At 43.6% G+C, this 23,841-nt stretch overlaps 1 protein-coding gene across 2 annotated transcripts in view; it reads right to left on the bottom strand.

The window, feature by feature from the left end:
* NPR3 (natriuretic peptide receptor C/guanylate cyclase C (atrionatriuretic peptide receptor C)) overlaps positions 1-23,841 on the bottom strand; it is a 106,061-nt gene that overhangs the window by 72,917 nt on the left and 9,303 nt on the right. For both annotated transcript variants that reach the window (XM_006896793.1, XM_006896794.1), the window contains exon 2: positions 14,126-14,248. In XM_006896793.1, coding sequence (XP_006896855.1) covers positions 14,126-14,248 — 123 coding nt within the window. The remainder of the gene's footprint in view (positions 1-14,125; positions 14,249-23,841) is intronic.

Raw genomic sequence — 23,841 nt, 5'->3', positions numbered from 1 at the left:
ACAAACTGAGAGAGGTGGGAGCAGGGAGAAAAGTGCAACAATGAATGAATGGAAATCCAAAATCTCTGTAAATGTTCATGAAAATTAATAAAATAAAATTTAATAAAAAAATACAATAATAAAAAAATTCATAACTAGTGGCACAAAACACTTGTATAAAGTTAGAAAAGAGGAACCTAAGTCTGAAGCCGGAAAGAAAAAAGGAGACTGGAGAAAGAAAGTGTTGAGTCATTTCCATGCAGTTGGTCGTCAGAGCCAGGGACCGGGTAGGAAAGGAAGTGCAGAAAGGAGAAGGGTTGAGCACAGTACATGTTGGGGACACTGTTTTCAGTGGGCAGGAGGAGCTGAAGAGACAGAGAAGGTGCTAACAGAGAACCAGAGGACATGGATCACCCATGCAAAGTTAAAACCCAAAGCTAACAGGCTGATTCTGACTCTACAGAACACGGGAGAAGCACTCCTCCCCAAGGTGTCTGAGGCTGTAAACCTTTATGAAAACAGTCTGAGATGATTTCATATTTTTTTTTCCTCTTTTTTTTTGTGGTGAGAAAAATTTGTATTTAGAATTAGCCAGCTGGACTTAGTTTATTTGATCCTAATTTTGTTGGCAACATCCAAAGCACCATAGTCAGGAGCAAGTCAAACATAGGCCTTCTTATCTCCATCAGGCCTAATCAAAGTGCTGACCTTGGCCACACTAATGTCATAGAACTTCTTTACAGCTTGTTTAATTTGGTGCTTGTTGGCCTTGACATCCACAATGAACACAAGTGTGTTGTTATCTTCTATCTTTTTCGTGGCTGACTCAGTGGTCAGGGGAAACCTGATGGTGGCATAGTGGTCAAGCTTGTTTCTCCCGGGGGTGCTCTTCCGGGGGTATTTGGGCTGTCTTCGGAGTCTCAGTGTCTTAGGTCGCTGGAAGGTGGGTGACATGCGGATCTCCAATTCTTTTTTTTTTTTTTTATTGGCTGTGGATGCCCTTAGGACTGCCTTTTTGGCCTTTAATGCCTTTACTTTGGCTTCAGTTTTGGGAGGGGCAGGGGCTTCCTTCTTCACTTTCAGCGCCATCTTTGTAGAAAAAGCGAGACTATTTCATCTTCACTGCACAGAGTGGCCAGAGGAGTCAGAGCACTTAACAATCGAATGCTTAACCCACTGCATTGCCAGGTCCCTTCAACCAAAGCTGCGTATTTCCAGATGAAGGTAGGTGTTCCTCTCCCAGGCCACGCACTCGCAGGAGGAGTGTGTGCTGCAGTAGGAGTGCTGAACAGGATTCAGCATGGCCTACTTAGATGCATGAGGAAGAAAGGATCTGGCAATCAATCTCCAAAACTCAGCTAGTGAGAATCCTGTCAATCACCACGTACCATCCCTGTATCCATGAGCTCACTAGGCACCACAGGTCAACTCACTGGCATCCAGACAAGAGCCAATCACAGCCAGTGATGAAGATCCCTGACAAAGGATATCACTGCGGATGTCAAAGAGATCTTGGCTGAAAGCATAAAATGCGAGTATGTTTGCCTGTCTTTTATTGACTAACTGAACACAGGCATACAACCGTGTAGATCAGGGCAAATTGCGGACAGCATTCCAAGGAAGGGAATTTTTTTTTGTTTTTAAAAAAGGAGAATTATATATTTTTGAAGATATTTCTCTATTAACCTTTTTTCCTCTAATTTTTTTATTCATTGTCATATATTTTCTTCCCTCGCTCTCCTTCTCCCAGCCCACCTCACAATGCACCCTTGTTCCAGATTGCTGTCATAATATAATGCCTAATATTATGTTCCTTTTGGACAGTTCTTCCCGCATCGCTTCTAATGCACTGTTTGTTATCTACCCACTGTTTTCCCATTCTCTCCCCAACGCCCCTAGGAAGGGGAATTCTTAACTGCGCTCGTAAAGCACCTTTCCACAGACCAGAAGCAGTGGTTCAAACAGTAAGGGACTGATGGTGGTGCTGCTATATGATGTTATGTCAAAACTTACCCATAGCTGACCCTCTAGCAGGCTTCCAGAGGCAGGTGATTGCACAAGAGGAGACTGCTCGCCCCTCCCCCAAGGAGCAGCTAGTGGATTCTAACTGCATGCCTTTAGTGCTGCAGCGCAGCTTCTTACCACTAGGCCACTAGAGCTCTGTTAAGGGAATGGTGGTTGTTGTTGTTGTTGTTGTTGTTGTTGTTATGTGCCATCGAGTTGTTTGCAACTCATAGCGACCCTATGCACAAGAGCTCTAAACGCCGTTCTATCCTGTGCCAACCTAGCCATCTCAAATGCACTTATTGCCACTGCTCCCCTCACAGAATCGATCCATCTCATCAAGGGTCTTCCTTTCCTGCACCGTCCCTCCACTCTCCCAAACATGACGTCCCTCTCCAAGGATCAGTCCCTCCCTGCAACATGTCCAGTATGTCAGATGAAGCTTCAGAACCCTTGACTCCAGGGAACGTTCTGGCTTCACCCTCTCCAGGACAAACTTGTTTGTTTTCCTAGCAGTCCATGGTATAGTCAACACTCTTCTCCAGCACCACAGGTCAAAGGCATCGATTCTCTTTCTATCAACACTATTCACTGTCCAATTCTCCAATGCATAGTACATAATTGCAAAGACTATAGCCCGGATCAGGTGCACATAGTTTAAAATCAGAAGAGGCGTGAGTCAGATCTTTTCACCACATTTAATCTGTTTGCTGAGCTTTTGAGTTTTTTCTTTTTATTGAGATTTATCTTGGACTATTAAGTCCAAGAAGTTAGACTATATGAAGAAGGATGTAGTGTCAAAATAGGAGGAAGGTTCGTTACCAACTGGGGATACAAAGACAACATACCTTGCTTTCTGAAAACAATGAGAACTTAAAGCGCTTACTTATGAAACTCAAAGACCTCATGAAGCTAGGAAGCCTTCAAGATGGATTACAGTACAACAGAAAGAATAGAAAAACTCACACAACTGGACTAACAAACAACATCAAGATAGACAAAGGCTAAAATTCTAAAATCTTGGTTTCATGATCACTATTGACGGCATCAAAAGCCAAGATGTCCAAGGGCATATTACACAGAGCAAATATGCTGCCAAAGACAACTTGAGGCTGTGCAGCAACCTCTGTGCTGGGGGGAGGCCGAGGCCTTGAGCACCCGGGAAGCCCCTCCCAGACCACTGATCAAGAAGTCATGCTGGGTTTTCAAAGCCTGCAATAGCCTGAAAGCCTTCCTGAGAAAATGCGATCGAAGTGGGGTTGCCCCACCAGGGGCGAGGTTGCAGGACAGGAGCAAGCAGATTTAACCCCAGGGAGCAAGTTGTTGTTGTTGTTGTTGTTGTTATGTGCTGTTGAGTCGCCTGCGACTCATAGCGACCCTATGTACAACAGCCCTAAACTCCGCTCTGTCCTGTGCCAATCGCACTGTCTCTGACACTCCCATCCCAATAATCCCAGTCACTGAATCAATCCACCTCATAGAGGGTCTTCCTCTCCCGTGCTGTCCCTCCACCCTCCCAAGCATGATGTCCCTCTCTAAGGACCGGTTTCTCCTCACAACATGTCCAAAGTATGTTAGATGGAGCCTCAGAATCCTTGCCTCCAAGGAGCCATCCGGTTTAACCCTTTCCAGGACAAATCTGTTTGTTTTCCTAGCAGTCCATGGTATTCTCAGTACTCTTCTCCAGCACCACAGCTCAAAGGCATCAATTCTCCTTCTATCCTCCTTGGGCATTGTCCAACTCTCTGATGCATAACAGGTGATTGCAAAGACCATGGCTTGTAACAGATGCACCTTAATCTCCAAAGAGATACCATTGCTCTTCAGTACTTTGGAGAGGTCGTTTAAGGAAAACCAGAAGAAACGTTACTGTCATAATTGCACAAAGAAGCTGAGTAAACCCAAAAGTCTAAGTTAGGAACATGGAGAATGAGCTTTAGCTTCAGTCTCTGTCAAATGCAAACAGAGTTGTTTTATTTTGCTTTTAGGTGGTGCTTTTTTTTTACTTCACTTTCTTGCTCCTTACCCCATGGCACTATTACAGTGCACCCAAAGGTCGTATTTTGATATTTGCTTCTCTTTTATGTAATAGCAAAATACTGAAAACAGACTCAATTATTTTTAAATTTTGTAAAATTAAAATACATATCTCCACATGACAACAACAATAAAAAAAGACATCTTTAAAGTATTAAAAAGCAAAGATGTCACTTTCAGAACTAGAATGGGCCTGACCTAATCCATATTTAGAGTCAACTGATTTTCTGTTGTACCATTCACACATCTTTTTATTATAATCTTTTATTAAATATTAATTATAATTCTCACATTGTGTTAGGGAGCTCTGGTAGCCAAGTGGCAAGAAGCTGCACTGAAAGCTGAAAGTTAAATGGTTCGAATCCACCAGCTGCTGCTCCCCAGGAGAAGGATGGACAATCTCCCACGCGATTAACTTCCTCTGAAAACCCATGTGAGGGTCAGCTATATATGGGTCAGTTCTGACGCGACAGTACACAACAACAACACTGTATTAACGCTTTCCAATCTCTCTCCATGATTCTCATATGGATTGAAGCTCAACATCAAGAAAACAAAGATTCTCACCACTCGACCAATTGGCAGCATCAGTATGGATGGTGAAGAGATTGAGATAGTTAACAGTTTTTGTTTACTTGGTTCCACAATCAACACTCTTGGTAACAGCAGCCAGGATATCAAGAGACAAATTGCATGGAAAGTCAGCTATTAGGGACCTCTCAAGAGTACTGAAGATCAAAGATGTTGGAGACTAAGGTGCACTTGATCATGCTATGCATCAGAGAGCTGATCATGCTATGCATCAGAGAGCTGGACGGTGTCTAGTGATGATAGAAGGAGGACTGATGCCTTTGAGCTGTGGTGCTGGAGAAGAGTATTGAATATACCATGGACTGCTAGGAGAACAAACAAGTTCATCCTGGAGAGGGTGAAATCCGGCTGCTCCTTGGAGGCAAGGATTCTGAAGCTTTTACTGACATACTTTGGGCATGTTACAAGAAGGGACCAGTTCTTGGAGAGGGATGTCATGCTTGAGACAGTGGAGGGACAGCACACGAGAGGAAGACCCTCGATGAGATTAATTGATTCAGTGACTGGGGTAATGAGAGTAGGTGTGTCAGACACAGTGAGGTTGGCACAGGATAGGACAGGATTTAGGGCTCTTGTACATAGGATTGCTATGAGTTTCAGGTGACTCGACAGCACATAACAACAACAACTTGTTACTAAGGTCTACCCTTGGCCAAATGCTACCCTTTTGATCTTTTACAATTGGTTGTCCTAAGAAGTAATTACTTCTCTGATGTTACTGATCACTCTATTGTTGGTCAAAGTTGAGCAGAGAAAGTGAGTTCCATTCCAGGCCCAAAGGGTGACTAAGGACAGAGTTTGCAATCACCGCATATGTATGTGAAAGCTGGACAATAAAAAAGGAAGAGTAGAGAAGAGAGCACTCGTGGCCTACTGGCAAGAAGCTGTGCTGCAATCCTAAAGGCAGGCACTTTGAGTCCAGCAGCTGCTTTGAGGGTAAAGGATGGGCAATCACCTCTCATGTGATAAACTGCCTCTGAAAACTCGCAGGAGGGCCAGCTATGGGTCAGTTCTGACTTGATGGTACACAATAACAACACAACAATGGAGAAGAACAGATGCATTTGAATCATGGTGATGGAGAAATGTGCTGACTACATAATGAACTGCCAGGAGTACACGTCTATCTTGGAAGATGGACAGCCAGCATGTCCTCTAGAGGTGAAGATGTAGGACTTCTTCTCAGTTTCTTTGGACATGTCATGAGGGGGAACCAGTGCCCTGGACAAGGACACCATGCTTAATAAAATAGAGGGACCGTGAATAAAGTCAAACTCTAGACAAGATGAACTAACACAGTGGCTGCAACAATGGGCTCTAACATAGCAACAGTTGAGAGGATGGCAGAGGAGGCAGCAGTATTTCAGCTCACGGTACTCTGCTGTGAGTTGCTGGGGCAGACTTGAAGGCACCGGACAACTAACAAAAACAAACGGCTGCCTTACTTAACAATACAGAAGCTAGTCACCATCATAAAAGTTCCACTGAAGCTCTGCTTTCGAGGCATAAAGGCATTGTCTGTGGCAAGGCTTGTGGGTTTGGCAATGGAAAGGAGAGCACTTTCAAAGAAGTGATGAATAAACACAAAGTGTTCTTACAGTGGCCCTGGATAAGGGATAAATAAGTCTGGAAATAAGACAGCTAGTAAAAATAGGAAGAGAAATGATGATTTATTATACAATTGTTTAAGGAGCAGAGGAAGCAGATTTCGTCTGCTTTGCTGGGTTTTGTTTTGCTCTAAGGATCATGCATGTTTGCATTTAGCATACAGAGATCACAGATTTGTGAAAGTGTTAATGGTTTTCTCAGGACTAAGCCCTGTGTTATTTAGAACAATGTATAAGGAGGACAGATGGATAATCTTCAGCAGAATCTATCCAAAGTACTGAAGAGCAATGATGTCAGTCTGGTGATTAAGGTGTGCCTGATCCAAGCTATAGTCTTTGCAGTTACTTGCTATGCATCAGAGAGCTGAACAATGACTAGGGATGATAGAAGGAGAGTTGATGCCTTTGAGCTGTGGTGTTGGAGAAGAGTACTGGATATCCCATGGATTTCCAATAAACAAATGTCTTGAAAAAGTGCAGCCAGAGTGCTCTCTGGCAGCAAAGATGGTGAAGCTTTGTCTCTCATACTTTGGGCATGTTGCCAGAACAGGTTATTCTCTGGAAAGGGACATCATGCTTGGAAACTTGGTGGGTCAGCGGAAGAGAAAGACTTCCAATGAGATGGAAAGATGCAATGACTGCAGTGTAGGCTCAAATGGATCAGAGATAGACAGTACCAGGTTCAGGTCTGTTGTTCATAAGGTAGCTTAGCTATGGGTCATCCTTGACTTGACCGCATCTAATAACAAGCCTTGCGTTCAGCTATCCTGTGGCCAGAACACACAGTACTGGTGTGGGGTGCCCCCCTGAGGATCACTGTAGCTCCCAGAACTTACTGAGACTCTAGTTTGTACCCTTGAGTCAGCACTGAGTCATGGACCAACAGAAAAAAATATTCCTCCAGGTCTGCACCGTCTGCACCATCACTGGTATGTTCAAGTCCACTGTTCGAGCTACAGTCTATTTTGAGTGTTTCCAAATGAGGGAGACACTTGCAGCTCTCTACCAGATAATATTGTGTCGGGATCCCACAGGCTTTCATTGGCTAATCCTCAGGTTAACTCTTAAGCATTAACCAGGATGGCCACGCTAGTATTTGAAATGCTGGCGGTGCAGCTTCTAGGATCACAGCGTGCAAGCCACCATAGTACAAGAATCCAACCTAAACATCCCCTAAATGAGTAACAGAGACAGACATCAGAGAGACCCTACAAGAAACAAAATCTTCATGTTGGCCTTGACCTCTGGGGGTATATAAGTGAGAGGAAAGCACAGTCCTCGTCCCCCACATCCCAGCGACTGCTGCTGTATCTCATCATGGGCAAGGCAGATCTGTTTCCCCCTGCGCGGTTACAAGATGATGTCACTGTGCAAGGCTCTGTTTCTCCTTTTCACCCTCCATCTTTAATCCTCCTAACAACTACATGAGCAAGTGTGAAACACAATTCCCATTTTACAGAGGATAAAACTGAGGCTCAAGGAGACTAAAGAGCCTGAAGTTATGCAGTGCATTAAGTGCTAGGCTGCTCACAAAAACATTGTTAACATTCTTAACCAAAACAGACGAGTCTGCTTCCCTAAATAGTTAGAGCTATGGAAACCCTTGGAGACAGCTCAACTTTGCCTTTTAGGGTAACTTGTTGGTGGTTGTTCTTGTTGTTGTTGTTGTTGTTATGTGCCATTGAGTCACCTGTGACTCATAGACCCTATAGAAGTGAAAAATAGATCGGAAGGGAAAGCGCCTGAAATTTAACAGCTGGTACAGTTAAAGGATTATGTGGGCAATAACTTTCTTTGCTCCAAGTGGATTTACATGAATTTAAATCACTTTTATAGCCAAACATAACAAATCTCAATTCTCAGTTTCTCCCCCTGGTTTTCTGTGATTTTTTTTCCATTTTGAGCCAGTCAAATAACTTACTTGTATCTATCCCTGACCTCTGCTAGCCCTTCTTCCTTGCTTTAGTTAGGGCCCCCTGAGTTCACAGGGATGCAGGAAAAGCTCTACAATTGTTGTTGTTGTTATGTGCCATCAAGTCGCTTATGACTCATAGCAACCTTATGTACAAGAGCCCAAACCGCCGTTCTGTCTGTCCTGTGCCAACCTCACCATCTCAAACACACTCATTCCTACCACCCCAATCATAGAATCGATCCATCTCATCGAAGGTCTTCCTCTCCTGTGCCCTCCACTCTGCCAAACATGATGTCCCTCTCCAAGGACCAGTCCCTCCTTGCAACATGCCCAAAATATGTCAGATGAAGCTTCAGAATCCTTGACTCCAAGGAGCATTCCGGCTTCACCCTCTCCAGGACAAACCTGTTTGTCCATGGTATAGTCCATGGAATAGTCAACACTCTTCTCCAGCACCACAGCTCCAAGGCATCAATTCTCTTTCTAACATCCCTATTCACGTAACTGCGAAGACTATAGCCCAGATCAGGCACACCTTAGTCTCCAGCCTGACGTCGTTGCTCTTCAGTACTTTTGAGAGGTCCCTCACAGATGACTTTCCCAATGCAATTCATCTCTTGATTACCTGGCTGCTGTTATGAAAAGTGTTGACTGTGGAGCCAAGTAAAACTAAAGCTATTAACAATCTCAATGTCTTCACCATCCATCCTGATGCTGCCAATTGGTCCAGTGGTGAGAATCTTTGTCTTCTTGACATTGAGTCTCAATCCATATTGAAGGCTGCAGTCCCTGACCTTCTGCAGCAAGTGCTTCAGGTCCTCCTCAGTTTGAGCAAGCAGGGTGTGTCATCTGCATAGTTACCTTAATATTTCTAGACTAGATCACCCAAACAACTTTCACCTAATTTCTACTGTCAGAAGATAATGCCAATCACTACTTGTTGTTGTTGCTGTTATTGCTATTGCTGTGGCTGTATTCCATCAAGTCGCAACCAACCCATAGGTGGCCCTCTGGCAGGTTTTCTGAGGTAGCAAATTGCATGAGTAGTTTACCCATCTTTTTCCCATAGGACAGCTAGTAGATCTGAACTGCATGCCTTTGGGATGGCAGCACAGCTCCTTACCACAAGGATACCAGAGCTCCCTTACTGTTGTTGTTATGTCACATCAAGTCTAGTACGACTCAGAGCCACCCAGTGAACAATAACTCTGAACTTTGCCCTGTGCTGGGCCAATCTCACTCACTGTCTCTGACACACCTACCCCCACTACCCCAGTTACTGTGTCATTCCATCTCATCTGGAGTCTTCCTCTCTTGCACCATCTGTTTACCCTTCCAAGTATAATGTCCTTCTCCAAGGACTAGCCTCTCCTGGCAACATGCCCAAAGTACGTGAGACAGAATTTCAAAATCCTCGCCTCCAAGGAGCAGCCTGGCTTTAATTGCTTCTGAGTCATTGCAGCCTCATATATGTCAGAGCAGATCTGTGCTCCTCCTTGTTTTCCACCCCTGTGACCTTCTGGAAGTAGACCTTTCTCCCAAGGGGTCTATTGGTGGGTTCAAACCCTCAACCTCTCAATAAGTAGTCGAGCACTTAACTATATGCTTCACCCAGGCATTCTGATAATGCTAATTGTTGTGAGGTGCCACTCTGATTCATACCAACCCTCCTTTGCCCAATTTGCACCATTCTCACAAACTCCACCGCACCCAAGTGCCCCCTGGTGCGCACTGTACCAATCCATCTCATTGAGGGTCTTCCTCTTCTTTCTGACCCTCTTGCTTTTCTATACATGATGTCCTTCTCCAGTGACTGACCTCGCCTGTAACATGTCCAAAGCATATGAGGTGAAGTCTCACCATCCTCGTCTCTAAGGAACATTTTTTTTGGCTGCATCTATTCCAAAACAGATTCATTTGGTTTTTTGGTAGTCCATGGTATATTCAACATTCTTTCCCAACACGCCACTTGAAAAGCACCAACTCTTCTTAGTTCTTCCTTATTCACTGTCCAACTTTCACAAGCACATGAAATAACTGAAGATACCATGGCTCAATGTCAACGGGTAATGTTAAAAACTCTACAGAACAGAATGTATCAACTTAGTGCTATTTGTTTAGTCTACCCTTTTTACCCTATTTCTATCACTTGAATCTCCATAGTACAATACCTCCAGAACTCCTACTACATAATTCTGGAGAATCTGAGAATTGTTTTAGTCTTTACCCATCTTAGTTTACTGATTACTGAAATGGGCATGCTATCAAATATGTATGTTTTAAATGTAACACTGTTGTTATTGTTATGTGCTGTTGAGTCAACTGTGAATCATAGTGACCCTATAAACAAGGGATCTGAAGCCTGCCCTGTCCATGCCCTCCTCACTATCTCAGGCACACATGAGCCAATTGCTACAGTCATTGTATCAATTCAGTTTGAGGGTCTTCCTCTCCTACACTGACTCTCCACCTTCTCAGGCATGATGTCCTTCTCCATAGACTGGCCTCTTCTAAGAGTATGCCCAAAGTACATGTGAGAGTTTCACCATCCTTCCTTCCAATGAGCACGCTGGTTCCACTTTCTCCAGGACAGACCTGTTTGATGTGTTGGCAGCCCATGGGATATTCAGTTCTGTGGTCCTTAGTCACTGTCTAACTTTCAGATTCATTGCAAGCAATTGAGAAAACTACAACTTTGATATTGAGAAAACTAGGAAGCTGGTGCCAATAAGCTGCACTGTAATACCAAAGGCACATGGTTCGAGGCCACCAGCTGCTCTGCAGGAGAAGGAGAGGAAATCTCCTCTGGTGCAATTAACTGCCTCTGAAAACCCGCTGGAAGGTCAGCTATGGGAAGGTTTCAACTCTACAGTACACGACAACAATGGCTTTGATAACGCATACCTTTGTCTCCAGACTGACATCATTGCTCTTTAGCACTTTGGAGAGGTCCCTGACAGCAGATTTCCCAATGCAATTCATCTGTCTACTTCTTGAATGTTGGTACCAAAGATGTTGGTTGTGGATCCAAGTAAGGTGAAATCACTGACAGCTCAATCTCTATGATGACACTACCTATTGGCTTTTCTTGACACTACCCAAGACTTTTTCTTTCTTGATGTTGACATGTAACCTATATTGAAGAATACTGAAGGATATTGTCCTTGATCTTCTGCAGCAAGCACTCCTCACTCTCATCAAGGAAGGTCTATGCCTCTGGCAATCCCCGATACATTCCACAATCTTCATCAATATTATAATTCAAAATTATGGTCTTTTTCCATCTTCCTTTTTTCCACTGTCCTATTTTCACATACAATTGAAAATATCAAGGCACACCTTAGTCCTCAAAGAGACTACTTGGCTTTTGAACACTTTCACAGCAAATCTGCCCAATGCAATTTGTTCTTTGATTTCTTGACCGTTCTTCCATGCCTGTTGTGCAGCCAGCGATACAGAAGCAGAAGCTAATTACGTGGGGCTTTCAGAATAGTTCTTCAAAGAACTGACTCAGCTGAGAGGCCTGTTTCTGCATTTTTTTCTTTCCTCATCATCTTGCCTAGAATTAAGACATGATCTGTGGGGTACCAGCTGCCATTCTGAGGTCTCGAGGATGGACACCACACACTAAGGTGGAAGATGCAGAAAGTTAGAAGCAGCCTGCATCCTAATGATACATGAGACCACACTTCCCGCCCTGGCCTGCCCATTCATGAAACTGGCCTTGTTTCATGTGGTTGACCACAGCCCTACTTTTGTTTCAATTACCATGGCTGAGATTCTTGGCTATTCATACAGATCCAATTCCTAATGGACAGAGATCCTTAAAATGTGTTACATAAAAGTTGGTTAATCTTGATAATAGATAGCTGTTAGTGTAGTTAGATGCTGTAGAGTTGGTTACCACTCCTAGCACCCTGTCCTATCCTGTGCCATCTTCACTATCTCTGCCATGCTCAAGTTCATTGTCACAGTCATTGTGTCAACCCATCTCATCAAGAAATGTCTTTTTCTAAGGACTGGCTATTTCTACAATACATCTGCAGAAGCCCTAATGACCATATATGCTTAATCCCAAGAATGCTACGATGAGTTAATACTAGGAAAAGAATGCATAGGACATATATCATATAGGCTCTCACCCAATTAAGGAAATAAATATGAGAAAAATAATTTCTAAAAATACAGGCTACACCAGTGTTCACAGCAGTGTTATGCACCATCGCAAAAAGAAACAGGCCAGATGTCCAACCACAATCAAATGGATTGAGAAATTATGGTATTTCACACAATGGAATATGATGCAGCATGCAGGAGCAATGATTTTGTAAATTATTACCTAACTTGGAAGAGATTGGAGAGCATTATGCTGAGTGAACTAACTCAATCCCATAAGGACAAATACTGTATAAAACCATAATTGAAGAATGAATATGAGGATCAGGAGCAGGGGGGTGGAAGTAGAGGGGTGAGTATGGATGGTGGGTACAGGTTAATTATAAGGTCACACAGTTTGATGGGTGGGGGTGGTGAAGGAAATGGGAACAAACTGGTATGAAAATATATTCAAATTTTGTAAATTTATTTTATAAAATAAAATAAAAAATAGGTTAAGTGCTTTTGATAATATTCAACATCCATTTCTCAATTTTAAACCATGTTTCCTAAAATAGGCACAAAAAGCTATTTTGAGGTGAATTTCAAGTCAGAAAGCAAAGTACCACCATTGTTTCGTAATTCTTTCTCAGGTCTTGCCAAACCATTAAGGGGGAAAAAAAGAAAGAATTGAGGCATTCAAATACAAAAATGGAAGAAAAATAATTACTGCTATGTAAAAATTATATAAAAACTAAGAGAGAGGATTTACCATGTAAATGTTTGAAAAATGAATTTAAAAAAAAAAAAAACCCTCACAACCTTTCTGGATAACAACTGCTGTTATAAAATGTGATGGGATAACAACCGAAAAATACTTAAGTTTCATAAAAATAAGCTAGTGATAAGAACGGTTGTTAGCTGCCACTGCGTCAGCACTGCCTCACAGCAAGCTTGTGTGTCACACAGCTTGCCCAGTGATGGGACCATCACCATGATCAGGGGTGTGTTTTGAGTCCATCAGGAATGGTGATAGCGGTTGGTTGTTATTAGATGTCATCGAGTTGATTCTGACTCGTGTGTTGAGAGCAGAATTGTTTCCCTCCAGGTTTTCGAAACTTATGAAGCTTGTATGTTCTCTGGCATGTGTGGACTCAACCCACAGGTGGGGCAGGAAACGGGCTCCATGGCTGCAGGTTGGTGGTAAAATCTGGGTGGAAGGTGAGCTGGAAGCATTCATTGGCTTTCAGGGGTTTGTTGTTTTGTTTTGATTTTGGGGGGGGGGTTACCTCAACTTAAAGTAAGACAGGTATTTTACATGGCAATTAATTCCACACAATATAAGTAGTATTGTTGTTGAGTACTGTAGAGTCAGAACAAACCCATGGATGACCCTCCGGCAGGTTTTCTGAGGCAGTTAATCACATGGGAGGAGATTATTCATCCTTCTCCAACAATGTATAAATTTATATACATGAAATACACTAATATAGCTAAAATGAAAGTTTTATGAAATAATGCATATGCTAAATGTTACACATTTTGACATGACCTATGCTGTTACATCAACATGTTCTAGAACATTCCACTTCATTTCAAAAACATGCTGCCCAGACCTCACTAAAAGCAAGCAAGCAGTCTTTTAGGCCTAGGTTTATGATTACTTGGCTCTGCTCACCCCCAGAGGCAATCCTTAACATCACCAGAACATCCTATCTTTTCACTCTAATTCAATTCTAAGAGGAGCAAAGCATGAAGAACTCTAAGATGTGGTTCAGCATTGAGAAAACACGTATTTATAGAATCAATGCTCTGGATGTCACTCCAGGGAGCTCTTCTTGCTCACCACCCCGGGTGACCCCTTGGCATCAGGAGGGTGAACTGGGGGCAGCATTACCGTAGGAAGAACTGTTGAAGAGCTCTATGTTGAAGAAGGCATAGTCTCCGCTGGTCATGCCGTGCCGGTGCGCCGCCAGCATGATGCTCCGGATGGTGTCGCCGCTCGCACACATGATGACGACTGTGGAGGGAGAAGAGACAACACGCATGAAGCCATGGCACAGAGCACAGAGGGCACCCGAAAGCCAAGGGGGGGTCCCACAAGGAACATCCCAGAGCATCTTCTCACAGACTATATATTAACTGCATTATCATTAAACGCTATCCATCCTGTTAATTTCAATAATGGTTTACCCACGGTGCACAGCGTTTGGTGGAGCTCCCAGATTAAAACAGACTTGGGGCCTAGTGGTAAGGAGCTGCAACTACAATCCCAGAGGTGCACGGTTCGAATCCACCAGATGCTCTGCCGGGGAAGAAGGGACAATCTCCTCCTGTACTAGTCAGATCTGATTTGACGGTACACTCACACAAAAATAATAAAAAATTTTAAAAAAATTTAAAAAAAAAAAAACAGGCTTGGAAGCAGGAGTGGCATCCACTTCCGAAATAGCTTGCCTCCGGAAACTTTATGAACATAGAGAAATGATAAAAGTTATACAAGGGTTCAGATCTTTCGGTCATAGAGTAGCTATGAGTCGTCTATGACTCGATAGCACTTAACAACAAAAACACAACAGAGCTGAACTCAGAGTTCAACTCTTCAAGTCCTCTGGAGTCCAGAGGACTCACAAAGAACTGTTTCTCAGGCTTTTCTGGGCTGAAGGGTTTTACGGAAGCAAATCACCAGGTCTTTATTCTATAGCACCACTGAGTTGGTTCAGACATCTGACATTTCTTATCTGTCAAGCACTTTACCCATTACATCAGAACTCCTTGTTAATTACAAAGGGGAAGAGTCATAATGTTTACAAAGGAGAGAAACCTAACTGGCTCCACCACAACGTCATCATGGAGATTAACACTGCCAATGGGGGGGGGGGGACTGGAGAGCATTATGCTGAGTAAACTAACCATTATTGTAGAATAAGTATTAGAATCCATGGGGGGGGGGGAATGGAATCAACAGCCTCCTAACCCAAGAACCAAAAATGCCAACACCATGTTGTTGTGAGATTCCGTGGGGAAGCTCCAACTCAGAGGGTCCCCATCTGCAACAGAATGGAATCCCCCTTGATCCTCCACCATCTGGACGACCTCTGCCTGCTTAAACCCACTGTTGTGGCCACTGCGGCAATCTACCCCACACACGGCTCATCTGAATATTAGGAATAATAGGAAGCAGCAAGTGACTCACATCAGCAGACAGTCAGTACAATAACAGGCTTATGCTATTTCAAAATGTCACTTTCATAAAAAAACAAGACAGACTGAGGAAACATTTCAAAGGGAAGGAGACCAAAGGGACAGAAAACGAAATATGTGATCCTAGACTGGACCCAAGACTTTTTAAGAAAAAGTTGTTAAAATAAAGGCATTTTTACAATAACTAGTGACATTGGAATAGTCTGTAAATTAGATAATAATACTGTGTTTGTTTTAAGTGTTTAGTTTTTCATTAAGTATACCCAATCACGTAAATTAATCTTGTTCTGACCAGGTGCCCCTGAGTCAACTACAACTCATAGCAACCCTCTGAACAACAGATCTGGACCTTGCTCTGTCCTGTACCATCTTCTGGATGTCTGACATGCTCAAGCCCATTGTTACAGTCACTGTGTCATGTTGTTTTTGTTCTGTGCCATCGAGTCACCTGCGACTCATAGCAACCCTTTGTACAACAGCCTTAAACCCTGCTCTAGCCTGTGCCAATCTTATTGCCTCTGACACACCTACCCCCATTACCCAGTCACTGAATCAGTCCTCATTGAGGGTCTCCCTCTCCTGCATTGTCCCTCCACCCTCCCAAGCATAACATCCCTCTCCAAGCACTGGTCCCTCCTTGCAACATGTGCAAAGTATGTCAGACAAAGCTTCAGAATCCTTGCCTCCAAGGAGCAGCCTGACTTCACCCTCTCCAGAACGAACTTGTTTGTTCTTCTAGCGGTCCATGCTATATTCAATACCCTTCTGCAACACCACAGCTCAAAGGCATCAACTCTCCTTCTATCATCCCTAGTATTGTGCAGCTCTCTGACACATAGCAAGTGATTGCAAAGATCATGGCCTGTATCAGGCACATCGTAGTCTCCAGATTGACATCATTGCTCTTCATTGTGTCATACATTTCACTAACAGTCTTCCTCTCTTTCATTGACCCTCCACCTTTCCCAGCATGGTGTCTTTTCCCAAGGACTGGTCCATCCTGACAACATGTCCAAAGTATGTGAGAAATCGCTTCACCATTCTAGCCTCTAAGGAACTTCCTGGATGCACTTCCTCTGAGATGAACTTGTTCTTAGAAACACGTATTTAAGTATTTGGGAGGATAAGGAACAATGATGCTGACAAATTCTTTTCAGATGGTTTATAAAAAGATACTAATATCTCTGTGTGACCATAGACACAATTCACCAATGCATGCGCTTGTGTCTCTAAAGAGGAGAAAAGAAAGGAGAAAGGGAAAAGGTAATAGAAAAAAAGGGAGGAGAGAGGAAAAGAGAAGAAATTTAAAATCATAATACAGCAATATGTGAACAAAGAGAGAAAAGCAGACTGAATTTATGCCAAGTTTTAAAATTTCTATACTAATTATAGAGAGCTCTGGTGGCTTAATGGTTAGAAGCTGCACTACAATCCCAAAGGCACACGGTTGGAATCCACCAGCTGCTCCTAGGCAAAAAGATGGGTAATCTCCCATGGGATTAACTGCCTCTGAACATCCACCGGAGGGTCAAGTATGGGTCAGTTCCAACTCGACAGTATATAACAACAACATACTAATTATTCAGGAAGTCCTGGGAAATGAATGGTTCTGGTACTTTTTTACACCTTTTCCAAAAGCTTAAAATTATTTCAAAATCAATTTTGTTTAAAACATCCTTTTAGCACAATCTGTAATCAATGTCACTGAATTGCACATGTGGAAAATGTCAAAATTTCTTCAAAACTGGTGCTGCCGAGTCAAGTCCGACACCAAGGGACCTACGGACAGGAAGGGATGGCCTCACAGGATTTCCCAGGCTGAGCTCTCTAAGCAGCTGACCGTCACATCCTTCTCCTTCAAATCAACCAGTGTGACTGACATCCCTATTTCCACCAAAAATATTTTTTAAAGATGATAAATAAGTATATAAGTAAATGAGCATATTTGCCCAATGTATAACAGTGAGGAGAATCACCTTTTTCTGTTTCATAGTATGGTGGACATTATGCTTGGGAGAGTGGAGGGCCAGTGCAATCAAGAGGAAGGCCCTCGATGAGATGGATTGACTCGGTGACTGGAGTAACGGGGGTGGGAGTTTCAGAAACAATAAAGTTGGCTCAGGATAGAGAGGTCAGGATCAGAGCTGTTGTACACAGGGTCACTATGAGTCGCAGGCAACATGATGGCGCATAACAACAACAACAACAAACTCATTGTCTTGTAAAAGAAAATGGGAGAAAATTAATTTGGCCAGAGGATACAACGAGTGCTACACCATTTCTGTCATCTATTAAGTCATTCTTTTGAAGCTGTCACCACTTATAAAGGAAATAATAAACAAAACACATAGAAGGCTCTACATCCTGTCACACGGATCAATCTGCAAGGCCCAGAACAGCGCCAGGACCCTGCTGCCTCCCCATTTGCTGCACAGCCTAGAGGAAGGGCGCTTCTGGACCATTTTATGACCATCTCAAACACTATTGTGCAACACACTCAAAAATGCATGTGTCTGCCCTGCCAGGCATGACAGTGTCACTTTCTGTGGGAGCAGAAGACGGACCTTGAGAGACCTGGGTATTGTGACCCCATTCCAGCACCTGAGATGTGTATGTTCTTTGCAAAAGCGGGGGGGCTGAAGGATAAAAAACAAGTTCTTTTACATCTGGGAAATAAAGGGTATCATCCAGGAAGAGTGCAAACAGTCATTGCAAAGACAGAAGAGGAAGAAAAGACGAAAATGGATGTCAGAAGAGACTCTGAAAATTGCACTGGAGCGCAGAGAAGCCAAAGCCCAGGGAAGAATTCGAGATACTAAAGAGTTGAATAGAAGATTTCAAAAGGCAGCACGGGATGACAAAGCAAAATATTACAATGAAATGTGCAAAGAGTTGGAGTCAGAAAATCAAAAGGGCCGAACTCGCTCAGCATATCTTAAGCTCAAGGAACTGAAGAACAAATTCAAACCTCGAGTTGCTATAATCAAGGATGCTTTCGGCAGAATGTTAAATGATCCCGGAAGTATTAAAAGAAGATGGAAGCAATATACTGAGTCACTGTATCCAAAGGAATTGGAAGACACAGATTAATTTCATGAATCAACATATGAGCAAGAGCCTATGGTGATGAAAGAAGACGTTCAGGCTGCTTTGAAGGAAATGGTAAAAAATAAGGCTCCGAGAATAGATGGTATACCAATTGACATATTTCAGTTAACAGATGCTGCCCTGGACGAGCTCACCAAGTTGTGCCAAGAAATCTGGAGAACGACCACTTGGCCAACTGACTGGAAGAGATCGATATTTGTTCCTATCCCAAAGAAAGGTGACCCAACAGAATGTGGAAACTACAGAACAATCTCACTGATTTCACATGCAAGCAAGATTTTACTGAAGATTATCCAAAAACGACTGGAACAGCACATCAACAGAGAACTACCAGAAGTCCAGGCTGGGTTTAGAAGGGGTCGTGGTACTAGAGACATTGTAGCTGATGTTAGATGGATCTTGGCTGAAAGCAGGGAATACCAGAGGAATGTCTATCTGTGTTTCATTGACTATGCAAAGGCATTTGACTGTGTAGATCATAACAAACTATGGCTGACTCTGAGAAGAATGGGAATCCCAGAACACTTGATCGTTCTAATGCGAAACTTATACTTGGACCAGGAGGCAGTCGTCAGAACAGAGCAAGGGAACACTGCATGGTTCAAAATTGGGAAGGGCATACACCAGGGATGCATTCTATCTCCATACCTTTTCAACCTATAAGCAGAACAGATTATCTGGGAGGCAGGGCTCTATGAGGAGAAATGTGGGGTCAAGATTGGTGGACGATTTATCAACAATCTGCGTTATGCAGATGACACAACCCTGCTTGCTGAAACTGAGGAGGACCTGAAGCGCCTGCTGCAGAGTGTCAAGGACTGCAGCCTCCAATATGGATTGAGGCTCAATGTCAAGAAGACAAAGATTCTCACCACTGGACCAATTGGCAGCATCAGGATGGATGGTGAAGAGATTGAGATTGTACACAGCTTTAGTTTGCGTGGCTCCATAGTCAACAGTCTTGGCACCAGCAGCCAGGAAATTAAAAGGCGCATTACCATGGGAAAGTCTGCTGTTAGGGACCTCTCCAAAGTACTGAAGAGCAATGGTTTCTCTCTGGAGACTAAGGTGCGTCTGATACAGGCTATGGTCTTCGTAATCACTTGTTATGCATCAGAGAGTTGGACAATGCCCAAGGAGGATAGAAGGAGAATTGATGCCTTTGAGCTGTGGTGCTGGAGAAGAGTATTGAGAATACCATGGACTGCTAGGAAAACAAACAGATTTGTCCTGGAAAGGGTTAAAGCAGGTAGCTCCTTGGAGGCAAGGATTCTGAGGCTCCATCTAACATACTTTGGACATGTTGTGAGGAGAGACTGGTCCTTGGAGAGGGACATCATGCTTGGGAGGGTGGAGGGACAGCGCAGGAGAGGAAGGCCCTCTATGAGGTGGATTGATTCAGTGACTGGGATAATCGGGATGGGAGTGTCAGAGACAGTGCGATTGGCACAGGACAGAGCGGAGTTTAGGGCTGTTGTACATAGGGTCGCTATGAGTCGCAGGCGACTCAACGGCACATAACAACAAACAACAACAACAACTTTTACATCTTTGTACAAGGCTGTGCTGAAGGAGCGTTGGTATCCTGAATGGAAGGCTGGGCTTCTGTTGATATTGGTTTACTGTGCACACCAATTCAGACTGTCAGCTCACAAGTCTGACATTTCTTATGAATAAGGACTCTGGGTGCAGAGTGAAAGCCCAGAGGATAAGCTTTGAAAACAGTATCAAACTCCTGACAAACTCTGCCCTGGAAGGAGGTGTGTTTGTCCAGAGAGCCAGCTCCATATTGAGCTAAATGCCAAGATACCCAAAAGCAAACTCATTGCCTTCAAGTCTAAACCAACTCATAGCTGAGCCTCGAGCGGGTTTTCAAAGACTGTTATCCACCTCCCTCAGAGACTGCCCCTCATCATCCCACGGAGCCACTGATGGATTAGATCGTCCAGAGAAGCAACATCTTCGGGTCTGCAGCCCAACTCCTTACAGACTACGCCACAGAGTGCCGTAGTAAGAAAGCTTTAGAACAAAGCTCCACTATTGAGTATCAACTAGACTCTGGTTTAGCTCTTCTTCTACAACAGCCTTTTAAAAGGGAAAGAAAAGAGAGGATGGGGCGAAGAGGGGAGGAATGCCAGGTGTCCCACTATCAAAGGCTGAGGCTGGAGAAGTTTAAAGAATCAAGATTCCAAGGGTAGAATTTCCAGGAGAAAACATCTCACTCTAGTATTACATTCCTGGCCAATCTTCATTTTCTTTTATCCCCATCATCACATCATGCTTTGGAAGGCGGAGGAGTTGGGAATGAGAGGAAGACCCTCAACTAGATGGACTGACACAGTGACTCCTTCAATGAGCTCCAGTGTGTCGGAGATCGTGAGGATGGCACAGGATAGGGCAGGGTGCAGAGCTGTTACTCATGGGATCGCAATGGGTCATACTCTACTCAACGGTTACCAACCAAGAACGACCCTTTCTGATGAACCCATTCTTTCTTCAGATATTTACTCAGACTGAGCAAAAGTGACCCAGAAGAGCATTTCATCTATCAGAACCAAATTAGATTTCTCTCTGTCCTCATATCCATTTTGTTGATTATGTGGTTTCACTACAGGTGAAGTATCGTCTCCCTTGAACAAATCAAACCCACAGCACACATTAACATCTCATCTCTGTTTAAACAGGCGCATGCATGTCACAAAGTTAGCAAAGCAGTCAGAGTGCCAATTTTAAATATGTTCCCCAACTTTTCATGGTTGTCTCCTTCACTCCTAATTAGACAGCAAGCATCTTTAGCCATCCGCCCTTCTACAATGGAAATGTTTAAAATGGTTTTCATCAAAATGGCTTTCTCTTCCCACTCATGTTTCAGCAGTTTACATAGTACGTAATTAAATTACGTACATATGGAAAAGCACACCGCTGGAATAAACAGATCTGGGCACAGTTCTGGAAAGGATACAGAGAAGTGTGGGAAGCATATGGCTGTAGTCCCACAGACCCTTTAACTTGCAGCACTCACTGATACTACAGTTTACAGAGGAGAGCACAGTGAGCCTGCAAGCTACATAAGGATAGTCAGTTAACAGTTTACTATATAAACATGAGGGAGCACTGGTGACCTGGTGGTAAGGAGATGCGCTGGCAGTCAAAGGCCCGTGGTTCAAATCCACCAGCTGCTTCACAGGAGAAAGATGGGGAAATCTCTTCCAGTTTGACTTATTGCCTCTGAAAACTCACTGGAAGGTCAGCTAAGAGTCAATCCTGATACCAAGGCACATAAGGATCAATAAACATGAGGGAGCTCTGGTTTGACAGTCTCTAGGGAACTATGTTGTTTAAACTAAAGTGGGCACCTCTATAGCAGTTCAAATCCACCAGCAACTCCAAGGAAGAATGATGAAAAACTCCTCCCTCGTCATGTACAGCCTCCTGAAGAACTGATGCCTTTGTGCTGTGGTGCTGGAAAAGTGTATGAAACAGACCACTGAGCGCCAAGAGGACAAAACAGGTCTGTCCCTGAGAAAGTAAAACCAGAGTGCTACTTGGAAGCAAGAATGGGGAAACTCCATCTCGCATACTTTGGGTGTGATGCCAGGAGGGACCAGTCCTTGGAGAAGGACATCGTGCTCAGAAGGACAGAGGGTCAGCACAGGAGAGGAAGACCTGGGTGAGATGGTCTGACATAGTGACTGTGGCAGTGGGGTCATATGTGTTGGAGATGGTGAGGTGGCTCAGGATAGGGCGAGATTCAGAGCCATTGTCCGTGGGAGCATTATGAGTCATCGTAGAAACTGGACGGCACATAACAACAATATAGCCAGGGGAAGACCAGTTACCAATAGTCCTAACTCAAACGCAATGAGATTTTTTTTTTTTTTAGTTTTATGTAAACATGAAGAAGTCCTGGTGATATAGGGGTTAAGGATTGAGCTATTAAACAAAAGCTCAATAATCCAGCAGTTTCCTACGAGGAAAGACCTGCTGCAGATAAGACTGTTGTTGTTATGTGTCAACAAGTCATAGAGGACTCATAACGACCCTATGAACGAAAGACCTGAACACTTGTATAACTTTCATCATCTCTTCACGTTCATAGAGTTTCCAGAGGTGAGCTATTTCGGAAATGGATGCTACTCTTGCTTTCAAGCTTATTTTAATCAGGGAGCTCCACCAAACATTGTCCACCATGGGTAACCATTATCTCATTTGGCACATTAGTGCCACAGTGTTTAGCATCACAGTAACCATGAGTTACATGTGTACAGCAAATGGACAGACCAGTGCTATACCACTTAGAAAAATGTTTGACCAAAAACAATTAAAATCGGGCCTTTGGGCTACAGATTAAAATCACCCACCCTTGGCGTGGTAGCATCACTTTCTATCCACTAGGCCAACAGAGCTCTCTCCAGATTGTTGTTGTAAGTGCTGTCAAGTCGTAGACGACTCATAGTGACCTTTTGAAAGACAGACCTGAACACTTGTATAACTTTATGGAGCAGTTATATTCTGTCCTATTGGCTCGCAAGTTGCAATCGACGCACAGCACACAACAGCAATACATAAATACTACATTTTTGGTCAAATTGTTAATCTTCTTAAAGAGAGGAAGGCTGTGCAATTCTGTTTCTAGATGGACTTTTCTTTCTTCTCTATTTTCCTCTTTGTCAAAGTGCTTGTGTCATGCCCACACTATGTCAAGCACCCCATCACCATATCCTATATTTTAGGCCGCTTCTCACCACCACAGAACAGAGAAGGTCGTCAAAAAAGAGGAAGACCCTCACCGAGACAGATGGCCAGAGTGGCTGTAACATTGGACTTGTAAGTACCACAGGGATTGTGAGGGACTGGGAAGCATTTCATTCTTTTCTGTATGTAACTAAATCTGTCTTGAAGGAAATGCAACCAGAGGGTCCCTGAGAGGCAAGGAGAGTGAAACTTCGTCTCACATACTATAGGCATAATTTCAGGAGAAAGTAGTTCTTAGAGAGAGACGTCACACTGGGAAAGGGAAAGGAAGACCCTCAAGAAGATGAACTGGCATACGGCTTCCACAACGGGCTTGAGTAGACAGGGATTGTGAAGATGGTGCAGGCTGAGCAAGGTTCAGATCTGTTCTTCATAAGGTCACAGCTGACTCATTAGCACCCAACAACAACAGCAAGAAGAGACTCCCAGAAAATAATAAATGAGTTATGTTGTTTGTTGTTGTTATGTGCCGTCGAGTCGCTTGCGACTCATAGCGACCCTATGTACAACAGCCCTAAACTCCACTCTGTCCTGTGCCAATCGCAT

The sequence above is a fragment of the Elephantulus edwardii genome, unplaced genomic scaffold, assembly GCF_000299155.1.
Source record: "Elephantulus edwardii isolate Elephantulus edwardi_28Jun2011 unplaced genomic scaffold, EleEdw1.0 scaffold00191, whole genome shotgun sequence".
NCBI classification, from domain to species: domain Eukaryota; kingdom Metazoa; phylum Chordata; class Mammalia; order Macroscelidea; family Macroscelididae; genus Elephantulus; species Elephantulus edwardii.
Note: the sequence above shows the minus strand (reverse complement) of the source record. Positions and strands in the feature narration are given on the sequence as shown.